Below are 13,848 nucleotides of genomic sequence, written 5' to 3'. Positions count from 1 at the left end.
TCTCCAAAATATTTCAAACCACAGGTAATATTGTTTGAGCTGATGAATTGGAAGGCTAAGTGAAAAAGAATTCTAGTAAATTGCAGAGAAATGATCCTTCAAGTTATTTTTCCCCAGAGTACACTGAGGGTGTCTCCTGTCCCAGCACTATTGTAGTCACAATGCCTTTGTCATTCTCAGCCCAAAGTCTAGAAAATTAACTGTTTGAATTAAGAGACCAGTATGTTAAGACAAGAAACTAATACGCGTTTTCTCCACACTTCAAATCTTCAGATAGCTGTCTCCGGCCTAGAGAATCAAATCTAAATTTCCTAGCATGGTTTTTACAGTCTAACTCCAATTTAACCAGTTCTGCCTCCTATTCAGCCACAAACATCACTCCCATATAAACATACACTGCACGTGACCACTTAGCTACACTTTCATATTTTTACACCTTTGTACATTTTATTTCTTTTACAGAGGTCTATATTTGCCTCATTAGTCTTCCTGGTCTCCTGGAGCATAGAGAAACCCAGATCTAGGTTGGCAACTTAGTTCTCTTTGTTAGCTTCCGAACTGACCAAGTTCCTTAACCTCTTTTACTTCCAATGTTATCTACGAAAAGAGGATCATAGTAGCTATCCTCATAGGATTGTCAGAAAGATTAAATTAGCTCATAATATGTTTAAGCATTTAAGGTACTCAATGTAGGCTACTGCTACTATTCAAAGACCAACAAGAAAGTTACTTTCTATGAGAGGTCTTCCTGACACCTCCCATGACAGGGTGATTTCATTGCTCCTTCATTTCTTTTCCCACAGAGCAGTACAAAACAATCAATTCGCACTGCTCAGCTGTCCCATCCACTACACCTTCCCCGAGGCCAAGGCCAAGAACTTTGAATAACTCATCTTTTTCGCAAATGCCAAGCGTAGGGCCAGCGTCATAGAAAGAACTCGATTAAATAACTATCTAATGCTAGAACTTGTAATCAGAAAGTCTGGGCTAAGATCCCTGTTCCGTCACTGACTGGCTTTATGATTTCGTGCAAGTCACTCAGCATCTCGAATGCCCGGCCAACACCTGCCCTGCCCATACTAGAAGCGAAAATGTCGCACCAAAGTCGCACAGACGGCCGGGATGCCGTGGGAAAGCAGGAGACTATCATTATCCGTATCGCTCCCCGACCCAAACGGCCTTTCTTCCATCAGCTGCAGTCTCCCGGACCGGGAAAGGAGTCCTAGGGTCAGCACCTGGGCCCTCCTCTGCTTCTTCTGGAAGTCGGGTTTCACCTATTTCGTTCCTCCAACAAGCGGGAGGGACAAGTCTCCGAGCTCAGTAGTCACCACCAGAACTGACCTGTCCATGGTTACAGCCTTCTCCCCTGAACACCTTGCAAACTCAGCTCCAGTTTAGCCACCGCGTTTCAGCCTTCCCGCTCTCCGGAAGCAAACCCTTCGACCCGGAAGCAGGTCCTCAAGAAGCCTCTGCAGAAAGAAAGGGCGAGGAGAGGGAGGAGAGGGGAAAAAAAACTCTCAACAGACGCATGCGCGACTTCTTCCGCATGCTGCAGCGTGTCTGGTTTGCGCAGGCGCAAAGGTATGCCAGTGGCTGACCGCGCCGGGCTGGGTAGAACCAGGGGCGGGACAGAGGGCGGGGCATGACCCAGTTTAGCGGTGATGGGCGGCCGCCACTTGGCCTGACTGGCATTTGTGGGCGTGGTCCAGGCTCCAGGTTCTCCTACTGGGATACTTGACGTATATTGATCGTCTAGAAAAACGTGAAGTCATTTCCTGGTATTCTCTGAGGAACAGCCTGGATTTGGAATTCAGACATGCAGGCACTGCCTTACACCTCGGGTGTCCCTCTCTTACTGTACTCACCTTGTTTGAACTGTAGTGTAAACCCCCATACAGTTTTTAAAATTGTTTTCCATAACGGCTATTTGTTCTTTACTTTGTATTTTTCCCTATTAAGGAGAAAAGGGTCACCTGTCTTAAAAAGCATAAAAGATGATGGTATTGCCCTCTATTTCCAAGTGCCGGATAGGCAAATATAGTATATTCTGGCTCTGAAGGAATCAGTCGAAGTTTTGCCTTAGGCATTTGCATTCTGTTCTAATCCCGGGAAACGTCATTCCAGGAAGGCTTCTTCATACCTAATTCTCGCTGAGACAACGTAGTGTTTCAAAAAAACGTGTCTCTGGGAACCATCTAAGCTCGAGACCCCTGCACTGCAGATTCCTCATCTGTAGAATGGAGATAACGCCTTTATCACAGAATTCTTGGGAGGATTAAAATGAAATGTCAAATGTGCATTACACACAGTAGTCATCGAAATGTTAATTTCTCTTCCTTCAGTGACTACTTGAGTTCCATCCTGATGGTTCCTCATTTTCCCCATCTTCCTATTTTCTTGTAAACAGAGCACTTGTTCTCTTACGGGAAATGAAATGTGGTCTTAATGGTTTTTGTCCGTGCCAGAGGCAGGTATATTCAAAGTATGAGACAGTGTTTCAGGTTCTTGCCACGCGTCCCTTAGCAAGTGAATTCCAATGTGTTTTACTCATATAACGTACTTGAAGTGGTTGACCATAAGGAACACAGTAAAAGGGAAGCACAGTTTTGGGCAAAGGATTAGCTCGATGTTCAGTTCATATGCAGAGAACACTTGTTGAAAAATGCACTGGGATTCATTTTGGCATAATGATTAGTAGGTATGAACGCCATACTACCTTGAATATTTCAAAGTATATTCATCTGACTGCCTTAGAACTGTTTGGAATAAGTTCCTGTGTGATGCATATTGTATACATTCTAGCCTTGTTTTTAGAGTTCTTAGTTTCAATCACAGAAATTCACTAGGGCTAACTTAAGAGAAGGAGAATTTACCAGAAGCCTATCAGCAGCTCATGGAATTGTTAAGAAGCTGGAGAAAAGGCTTGGGAAAGTACAGCTGCTCAGGAGCTAAAGACCAGCAAGTAGCCATCTCCAAAGCACTCAAACCTGAAGTGTCTAACCTGGAGCACCCTTTCCTCTCCCTCACTCCCATCAGCTGAGGAAATCAAACATCATGTTTTCCCTGCTCCCTGACTTTTTATACTGAAAAATTTCAAAACTACAAAAGAGATGTAAAATAAGCATTAATATACTCTGCACCTAGAACCACCAATTGCTAACATTTCCCCACAGATGCTCTCTTTTTTGCTTTTTGCCTGAACCATTTGAAAGTTTAGTTGTAGATATCTTGACCCTTCACCCCAAATACTTCAGAATGCATCTTCTAAATCAAGAACAAGACATTCTCCTACTTACTACAATAAAATAAACACTTAAAAAAACCTATTTTTAAAAACATTTGAAGGGACGAGGTGCAGGAATACTACGTAAGTATTTCTGAGTATTTCTCAGTCACAACAGATGGCACATGAGGTCAATTGGCTCTTTCAAAATCTGCCCAAACTCCCTCCTCCCTCAAACGAAAGTATCCTTTCACCTGGTACTCCTTCTAGCTGTTATCTTTCTGTGTCCTTCCTGTCTCAGCCAAACTTGTTTTGGTAAATTATAAATAGCTGTTTCATGGTTTTCTTACTATAAATCCAGTAGATGTGACTATTAGAGAAAGATAAGAAAATAGACAGAGGCAAATGGAGAAAAATTTAAAATTCCTATGGTTCCATTAACTACATCTGGCTACAACTACATGAGAGACCCTCAACAGGAATCACCTAGCTGAGTCCAGTTAACCCACAGAACCAAGAAAGTTAATGTTTTCCAGCATTACATTTTTGGGTGGCTTGATGTAGCAATAGATAACTGGAACAAGTGGGAATAGACTATTACACTTTTATAATCTGCTTTTTCACTTAATTGTATGAACATCTTATCATATCAAATGTTATTCATCTGCATCATTTTTCCCCTTAATTTTTAAAAAATGGAGATAATGGGGATTGAAACCAGGACCTTGTGCTTGCTAAGCATGTGCTCTAGAGCTATATCTTCACCTCTGCATCATTCTGCCAAATATTTTGAAAAAAAGAACATTCCCTTTTGTCTCTATTTACATTGACAATGCAACTTAACGCAGTCTGACTTCAACCCTCACTGCTAAATGAAAACTGCTCCAAAGTTGCTAATGATCTATCAGTAAAGGTTTTTTTTTGTTTTTTTTGTTTTTTTTGTTTTTTCATTTCTCATCATCTTGGGTGCATTTGACACTGTAGATCACTTCTCTTCTCTACAGGGTACATTATGTCTTTTCAGATATGATCTTTTTTTGTGGGGGAGGGTGTGGTGGTGGTGGTGGTGGTATCTGGTTTGAAGGAAAACGCTTTACCTTGAGGTCAAATGGGGTCAAAGTTTAAACATGGAGCCCGGTTGACACTTGTTTGTCTATCTTCTCAGTAAAGCAGCCAACATAGTGTGATGCAGTGGGTAGGATCTTGGTCAGTTCACATTTGATGAGCTATTTCACCTCTTTACACTTCAGTTTCCTCTTCTGTAAAATTAAGATAAGAGTATTGTCCTCAAAAGTTTGTACTGGTGATTAAATAATATTTATGTAGCAATTTGAGAGGTGGCGCAGAACACAAAGACTCCTTGGGTTGAATCCTGGCTCCCCCACTTACTCAGTGGAGCCTTGTACAAACTACCTCTCTGCTTCTGTATAACACAAATAAGAATACCTGCCTCAGAGATTTATTATAAGGATTAAATGAGTTTACATAGATTATCACTTAGAATAGTGTTTGGTATATAATAACCACTCAGTAAACATTGGCAAATATTATCATGCACCACATATAGTAAATATTCAGTATCAGTGTTTGCTCTTTTGTTCAGCTCTAAGGAAGGGATTGTAATTTGTTTTATTCACCTCTACCTGTTGTCACTCTGTAGGTGCTCAAATTTTTTTTTGAATGAATGTGTCATTTCTAATTGATACAATTGCATTCAATTCTTCAACAAATATTCTAATATCTACATTTGTACAGTGAGACTGAATTTATTTTCACCTTTATTTATATTCTATCGTATATAGAAATCTCAGTACTCTCTACCAGTTCAAAAGACTTCATCATCTTAATCTCGCGGAGCTTAAAAACAGGAAGAACCCTCAAATAATCTGTTATAGCTTCTCCTCTTTTATATACATGAATATTTTAAATTGTAGCTTCTCCTTTTAATTCTTTCAAATTGTGTTCGTTGTGAATAGGAAAACAGAATTGGTGAAATGTAAAACTTTGTAATTTCAAGTAACTGTTATTGCTGAATTGTGATATAAACGTTGATGTCGGGGAGATTTTGAACATGAAATCACAAATACGTTATTGCTCCTTCAAATTCTGACAGTAGGGTTAGCTCAATACAGGCTTCATTGCAGCTTGTGCTTCTAGTGTCGTAAGCACTGAGCAGTCAATGACATTTTCAAGGTAGTGGTGAATTTGCTGACAAAAAGTTTGCTAGACAAATCAATTGAAGTGATGCTTCTCTACAGACATCTCAGGCGTCATCAATAGTGAAAATGATCTTGGGGGCAACTGAAAAACTAAAATCGTTATTCTCTGTTGATACAGGACACTCTCCAGCTAAACCACAAAACTATTATTGCAGCTTATGCATTTTACTGTGCTGCTTTCACATACTTCTCTGTTTGGCATAGAAGTCTTGTAAATCAAACACACATTCGCATTATTGAGGAATGATTTATTAAGGCCCTTAAGAGAGCATTGCTTTGTTCTGTTTTCTCTAAACAACACGATTTATACTCTGTTTAGCTTTTATTACAAAAAGGTAGCTAGCATGAACCTTCTCCCATAAATTTGACTGGCTAAGAAAAGTCACATTAAATTTTTTTCTTGTATGATCTTTCTGACTGAGCCCTCATCCTGCCTGGTTTGGTGGGTTGAAGGCAGGAAATTCAACCTCACACATTACGGGAGTTCTTTCCTCTTCTCTGGGGTTTGCATAAGAGTTCATGGAGTGGTTTCTGTGGTGCTAAGAATACAGATAAAGACATTCAGCCTTCAGTCCACTTCATTCGATGCAGGTCATTGTGCAGACCTCAGTGTCTGACAGATGTCAGAAAGATGGGAGGCAGGTGCTGCCTGCTAAGTGAGGTGGAAGAGGGCAGGGAGGGATTAAAAGAATACAGGGAAAACAAACACACATCATTATCTGACTAAATGTTACTAAAGGTAAAAAATAATTAAAAAATTTGAAAGGATATCGTATCTACACAGTGATCTTCTATAAGTATCTTCTAATTAGAAGACTGTATGAAAATGTATCCATAAGAAGATGCATCATGCATCCATGATGCTATGAATCTATTCTTTAATGACAACAAAATTTTATTATTTTAATGATTGAAAATGTAGCATATGTAGTTCATAAGTCAAGAGCAGGAATTGACTTTTAAAATACTTTGAGCATATTTTGAGCTATTTATAGAACAAACTATGCAGGTTCTATAAATAGAAGTGCATTTAAAAGCATTAAGTGATATAATATAAGTATTTAGCAGTGCGATATGCCAAGAAAAAGCTGTGTCTGTCTTGAACATTGCCCTTGAAACTTGTTAGGAAGCTGGAGTCTGTGCCTCATAAGGGCATTAGGTACATCCGTGCTTCAGAATCTATCCTGGCTTCCTATTTGCAATTTTTAAATGATTGAGTTGAATCTTTAGGAAACTGATTGCCATCCTAGGGGACTCCTGCTTTTTTGTCCTTTACAAGGTCAACTGAAGTTCTTCAGCTATGTAAAATGGTTACATTTCAGGTAATAGAAGAAAGCAAGAAAGCTAAGCTTTGGCTTTTGAAAGATGACTTTTTTTCTGATTTAGGTATGAAGTTATGACTTAAATTTTTAAAAATTTATTTTTACTTAAAGATAGCATAAGAATGCTAGGGAAGAAGAAATAATAATTCAAAAGTCATCCATATTACTACTGCTAGGGCAGTAATTTTTATTATTGAACATTATCTCCTACATGTTGATTCATACTTTACGTACAGTAATGAGATTAATACAGCTTTTAAAATTTATATTTCAGAAACTGTTACTTACTTGCTACTGATAATGAGGAATTCTCTGTACCTTTGTACTCCAGTTTTTTCTTTCCCACTGCTGTATTTTTGCTTTTCTTCTCTTACCTACTCAGATCCCCCAGTTCTAACTTCCTCACCCCTCCCCTCCTTATGACCATGTTAACAGCCTGGTATGTATTCCTCAGTACCTCTTCCTGGCTCATGGAGTACACATACACACACACATTCCTTCTCTGTATTCTCCTTTGTTCACTTTCAGTACCTCATAGAAACCCTCTGAGTTAACCATTAAACATCACACTCATTTCTAGTGATTGCAAAATGTTCTATGTTATGAATGCATCATGATTTATTCAGTCATTCTTTATTGATGGTCGTTCACCATATTTCTGTTTTTTCTTCTACATTGTGGCAGTAAATAGTCTTGTGTGTAGATACACACACACACATATAGTATTGTGTGTATAAATGTATACATACATATAATCTTATTTCTTTTGTGTAGCTATCAGGACTAGGGTAGCTGGGTCAAACATACCTATTTTGAATTTTAATAGGTAACAGCAGATAGCAAATCAAAATTTTGGTTTACCCAAAGGCTCTACTCGGCACACTTCCATCAGCAATATATGACTCCTTTCTTGCCCTCTAACCTCTCTTCTGGGGTTGTACTGCTATCTCTGCAAATTTTGCTCATGTGTTGGGTTCTTCGGTACTTTGTATCTCTCTGCCACTAGTTGGTGTGAACATCTTTTTTTGAGCACCTTTTTATATTTATGGGCAGTCTGCATTTGCTCTTCTCTGAACTGCTTAGGAGTATCTTTCACGCATTTTTCTTTTGGATTGTTTCTTCTCAATTTCTAAGAACCCTTTTGTATTTTATAGATATTAACTCTGCATATTTTATTTGTTCTATTTTCCCAAATCTACCGACTTTGTAATATACCTTGCTAAACAAGTTATAAACTTACAAACTCTTTAACTTCATTAATTTAATTTAAACATAATTTTAATTTTAAAAGTTTTGAAATTTCTTGAATTGGCTAATGTCTCCCCTGTGTCTACACTATACTTCCAGTCTCTTAGATTTGTTTAGTTTTAGAGCTCAGAAAAATTAAAAATATCTGGAATTTGCTTTTTGTGTGACGTAGGGGTTGCACTTTCATTTACTTCAAACAGATAGCTAGTTGGGCCAGCCAGCACTTACTAAGTAATATTCTCTCTTACTAAAATATAATTTTGTCATATATCAACTTGTTATATACTAGAACCTACTTCTGGACTCAATCCTATTCTACTAATTGTTTCTTCTTTCACTTGAACTTTAAGATCATTTAGTTTAATTTCAATTTCAAAACCTTCCCAGCTGAAATTCAAATTGGAATTGTACTACATTAAACTGTTAATTTGTGGGAACTGATATTTTGATATAAAATCTTTCCAGTCAAGAATACAGAATTTGTTCAGATTCAGATCTTGATTTATGTTCTATTTAATAAGATTTTATAATAGCTCTTTCTTGTTAGCTTTATTCTTTGAGACGTTTGTAATTTTTGTCTGTCATAAACATTTACCTTCATATCAACTTCTAAGTGCTTATTGTAAATATAGAAAAAAAGCTATTGATTTTTGGCATATTTATTTTGTATCCAGCTACCTTTCCAAGTTCCTGAATAATTCTAATAGACATTTTGATCTTCTGAGGCATTCATTTATAATAATTTTATTTTCTGGTGTTTATAATCAATGTTTCATTCTATTGACTTAACGCACCCATTATCACTATTAGGTGACATTAATATTCCCATTTCACAGCATTGTTTTGAATGCTAAATAAGATAAATACCTGTAAAGAGGTTAGAGTAGTGTGTGGCACATAGTAGGAGGTCCAACAAATGACAACTAACATTGTTATTACTCCTCAACTGTCAGAATTTGTGAGTTCTTCAATCTAAAATCTTTCATGGAAAGTTGTTAAGAGAGTAAATCCTAAGAGTTCTCATCACAAGGAAAACATTTTTTTTCTGTTTCTTTAATTCTGTATTTATGAGATGATGGATGTTCACTGAACTTACTGTGGCAATCATTTCATGATGCATGTCAGTCAAATCATTATGCTGTCCACCTTAAGCTTACACAGTGCTGTATGTCAATTATACCTCAATAAAGCTGGAAGGGAAAAATGATTAACATGTTAAATATTATTTTGCACATATTTTTTCATGATTAAAAAATGAACAAAATCTTTCATGGAAACATCATGCCAAAGAACAAGAATTCAACTATTATTTGCTGTTTTTTCTTATTCTTTCATCATTCTCCACTTTAATTGGTTTTGAGGAGCCTGGCTAACAGCTTTCGTGTAAGTTTTATTGGTCATTCTCTCATCTTCACAGGATGACAGGAAAGGAGAGCAGAGAAATAGTCTATGTATAGGGATGATTCCAGAGATTGTTATGTAATAATAACAGATTAATAAATAAAAATTATTACATAATAATTATTCAGCCGTTACTCTTTCATAACAATCTAAGGAATCATTACTATTCCAGACTATTTTTCTTTGAAAAAGACAAGTTATAGTCAAACTAGGTTTAACGCTAGATAGTGAATACATTTTGGTTTATCTCATGTGATGTTTGAGTTTATTGCGTGCAGGTTAGAGACCTGTCACAAAATCTTTCACTTCCTAGAATCTGTTGGCTTTCTTCTTTAAAGTGAGATAGAGCAGTTGAGGCAATTATGATTAATTCTACTGCTCCTCTCAGTGAGTTTCACAAGTAACTGAGCTAAGAAAAGTCCTTCCTTATGATGTAATAGCTTTAGGGAGACAAACTATTGGGGAGGATGTAGTTCTCTTCTGACAGTGGTGGGGGAGGTGGCATTGTAAATTGCCTTCACTTTCCAGGGCTGACATGTTTGACATTTTACTTCTACCCTGTTTAGATGACATTCTGAGACCTATCTTCTTTACCCTCTGTGAACTAGAACCTGGCAGGGGTCCCAGGGCAACAAAATCAATCCTGTATCCAGCATCACCCACATCCTGCCAAGGGGAGAATGCCCTGACCATAATATCCTGTACTGGTTTGGAGTAGAAGGATGAAGGGAGAGGTGCTGGGTGCCATCCTCTATGACAGCATTGGTGGAAGGAAATTAGTGGCACGAGTGGCTGATAACTTTCTGTCTCTGAACAATTAAGAGCTAGCTGTTAGGTGTTTGCTACATAGTAATTACCAGCTGCTCCATCTTCTGCAAGGAGCCCAAGATGTTATTTCAGGAATCATTATTGTCTTTAAGTCTAGTAAAATAGACTCTATGATTCCAGTTAAAATCTTGTATGATCCACGTCATGATTTAGTGAAGTCAGAAAATTCAAAGGAATGAGTGAATGGAGATTTTTTTTTTTCTTCCAGAATAGTTCTGGTAGAAGACTGAATCAATTTCTGGGAACTGTAAATCTGTATCTCGAACATGTAAACCACACAGATGGTTACTGTCTCCTTGTACCATTGTAGTTAACGGAAATAATTAACAGATAAAGCCTATCTGGGAAAGGTCCAAATTCATTTTTAAAAGTGATTACCCAGGCCGAAATCTCACTCCTAATGCAGGATGTACTAACAAATACAAAACTCCAAAATCCTACTGGGTGGAATGAATCCATGATTTGCTTGAATGTTCAGTGTACTTTATTCCAACCAAATGAATTTTTATCTTTGAATTCCTCTGCATGTCCATTACTCTTGTTTCTTAAAACAAACAAGGAGTAAGTAAAACACTCAATTCAGTGCAGAAGTTGAGTAAAATCTTCTAAATCATGACACTGGTCTGAGAAGCACTCATTTTCTTCTACTATGAATCATGCATACCTAATTAAAGGTGCGGGGTGAAGTAAAGGGAAAATCCTTTCTAATGTGTCTGAAAATGAAAAGCAGAGAAAGTAGTTTGCTGTTATATCACTCCTAAATCTAAATCAGTGGAAGAAGGAAATTTCCACCATTACTGAATAATATAAAATGTCAGGTAGACAAGATGTATGCTAACCCAAGCAGAACGTAATTCAGTGGGATTATGGTTAACAACATTTCACAGATGCTCTATTGGTTCTGGAATTATGAACTAGCCAAACCGGACCTCTTATTGACTCCTGAAAGTCTCATCTGATTCTAGGCTTCCCTTAGAAGAACCTCTGCAGAGTAGTTTAATTCTGGGGTTTTCCTAGGTGAGGATCTCTCTAGGAGACTTTTAGGTCTGCTGATTCAATTCAGCATGTTTTTGCTTACCCTAGACTAGACCAATGCTGGTTGTTTTTACCACAAAGTTAGTAAAACTGTGCGACAGGCTAATAATGGCTCCCAAAGATAACTTCATATCCTGACCCCCAAATCTGTGAATGTTATATTTGAAAAAAGGATCTTTGCAGATGTGATTAAGGATCTTGAGATGAGATTATCCTGGGTTATCCAGGTGGGCCCTAAATGCCAACACAAATGTCCTTAAAATAGAGAGAAGAGGCACACAAAGGGGATTTGAAGATGGAGGCAGTTAGGAGTGATTGTGGCCTAATGCCAAGGAATACTGCATCAAGGAATGGCTTCTCTCTTGGAGCGGCTAGAGGGAGTGAGGCCTTGCCAACACTTTGATTTTGGGTTTTTGGCTTCCAGAACTGTGACAAAAAGTATCTGCTGCTTTATGTCACAAAATCTGTGGTAATATGTTATAGCAGCCCTAGGAACTAACATATACTGTTTAGCTAGGACACAAGTATTTTTTTTTAGAAAATAGAAACAGGGGAACAAAATGACAACTCAATTAAAAAACAGTAATTTACCTCTCTAACACATTTTTGTGGGTAGAACACCTAAGTGCCATTTAAGAAAAATAAGAGGAACAAAAATATTTGTATCATTAGAAAGGTATGAGAAGGAATATTTCAATGACGTATATTTGAAAGATGCCTTGTGGACTTGGTGCAGCTGAATTTGAAAAGAAGTTTGTCAACACTGGCTCTGAAAGACTTTATACAAGCATACCTCACTTTACTGTACTTCCCAGATACTGTATTTTTTCACAAATTGAAAGTTTGTGGTAACCCCATATAAAGCCGAGTTTATTAGCACCATTTTCCAATAGCATTTGCTCACTTTGTATCTTGGTGTCACATTTTGGTAATCCTTACAGTATTTCAAACTTCTTCATTATTATTCTATTTGTTATGGTGATCTTTGATGTTACTATTGTAATTGTTTGGAGACCTATGAATTGTGCCCATAGGCCTGAACTTAATCAATAAATGGATGTGTTCTGACTGTGCCACTGACTGGTCATTCCTGTTTTTCACCCTCTCCTCAGGCCTCCCTATTCCCTGAGACACAACAGTATTGAAATTAGGCCACTTAATAACCCTACAATGGCCTCTAAGTGTTCAAGGGAAAGAAAGAACTACACGCCTCTCACTTTAAGTCAAAACCTAGAAATGATTAAGCTTAGTGTGGAAGGCTTGTCAAAAGCCTCTTGTGTCAGTTAGCCAAACTGTGAATGCAAAGGGAAAGTTCTCAAAGGAAATTAAAAGTTACTCCAGTGAACACACAAACAATAAGAAAGCAAAACATACTTATTGTTGATATAGAAAAAGTTGTAGTGGTCTGGATAGAAGACCAAGCCAGCCATAACATTTCCTTAAACCAAAACCTAATCCAGGGCAAAGCCCTAACTCTCTTCAATTTTATGAAAGCTGAGGTGAGGAAACTGCAGAAGAAAAGTATCAAGCTGGCAAAGGTTGGTTTCTGAGGTTTAAGAAGCTGTCTGCATAACATCAAGGTGCAGGGTGAAGCAGCAAGTGCTGATGCAGAAGCTGCAGCAAGTTCTCCAGAAGATCTAGCTCAGGTAATTCATGAAGGTGGCTACACCAAACAATAGATTTTCAATGTAGACAAAACAGTCTTCTATTGGAGGAAGATGACATTTAGTGCTTTCACAGCTAGAGAGAAGTCAAGGCCTGGCTTCAAAGGACAGGCTGACTCTCTTGTTTGGGGCTAATGCAGCTAGTGACTTGAAACCAATAGTCACTTATCATTCTGAAAATCCTAGGGCCCTTAAGAAGTATGCCAAATCTACTCTGATTTTGCTCTATAAATAGAACAGCAAAGCCTGGATGACAGCACATCTGCTGACAACATGGTTTACTGAATATTTTCAGCCCATTGATGAGACCTACTGCTCAGAAAAAAAAGATTCCTTTCAAAACAGCACTGTCCATTGACAATGCACCTGGTCACCCAAGAGCACTGATGGAGATATACAATGAGATTTATGTTGTTTTCATGCCTGCTAACATAATATGCATTCTATAGCCCACAGATTAAAAAGTAATTTTGACTTTCAAGTCTTACTTAAGAAATAACATTTTATAAGGCTATAGCCGCTACACATAGTGAGTCCTCTGGTGGATCTGGGCAAAGTAATTTGAAAACCTTCTGGAAAGGATTCACCATTCTAGATACCATTAGGAACATTCATGATGCATGAGAAGAGGTCAAATATCAACATTAACAGCTATTTGGAAGAACCTGATTCCAACTCTCATGAATAACTTTGAGGGGTTCAAGACTTCAGTGGAGGAAGTAACTGCAGATGTGGTAGAAATAGCAAGAGAACAAGAATTACAAGTGGGAGCCCAAAGATGTGACTGAATTGCTGGAATCTCATAATAAAACTTGAAGAGATGAGTTGTTCCTTTGCACCAACAAAGAGTGGTTTCTTGAGATGGAATCTACTCCTGCTGAAGATGCTGTAAAGACTGTTGAAATAAC

At 37.8% G+C, this 13,848-nt stretch overlaps 1 protein-coding gene across 2 annotated transcripts in view; it reads right to left on the bottom strand.

Moving 5' to 3' along the window:
* The window catches only part of NUP107 (nucleoporin 107), a 37,413-nt gene extending 35,927 nt beyond the window's left edge, over positions 1-1,486 (bottom strand). Inside the window, exon 1 of one of the 2 annotated variants that reach the window (XM_006189680.2) lies at positions 1,342-1,486. In XM_006189680.2, coding sequence (XP_006189742.1) covers positions 1,342-1,349 — 8 coding nt within the window. In that variant the 5' untranslated portion in view covers positions 1,350-1,486. Of the gene's footprint in view, positions 1-1,100; positions 1,303-1,341 lie in introns of those variants that run through there. The other variant, XM_032493366.1, reaches the window with a different exon arrangement.
* Between the last annotated feature and the right edge of the window lie 12,362 nt (positions 1,487-13,848).

This window comes from Camelus ferus, chromosome 12 (assembly GCF_009834535.1).
Source record: "Camelus ferus isolate YT-003-E chromosome 12, BCGSAC_Cfer_1.0, whole genome shotgun sequence".
In the NCBI taxonomy this organism is placed as follows: domain Eukaryota; kingdom Metazoa; phylum Chordata; class Mammalia; order Artiodactyla; family Camelidae; genus Camelus; species Camelus ferus.
The sequence above is the reverse complement of the archived record's forward strand: the minus strand, read 5'-3'. Positions and strand labels throughout refer to the sequence as shown.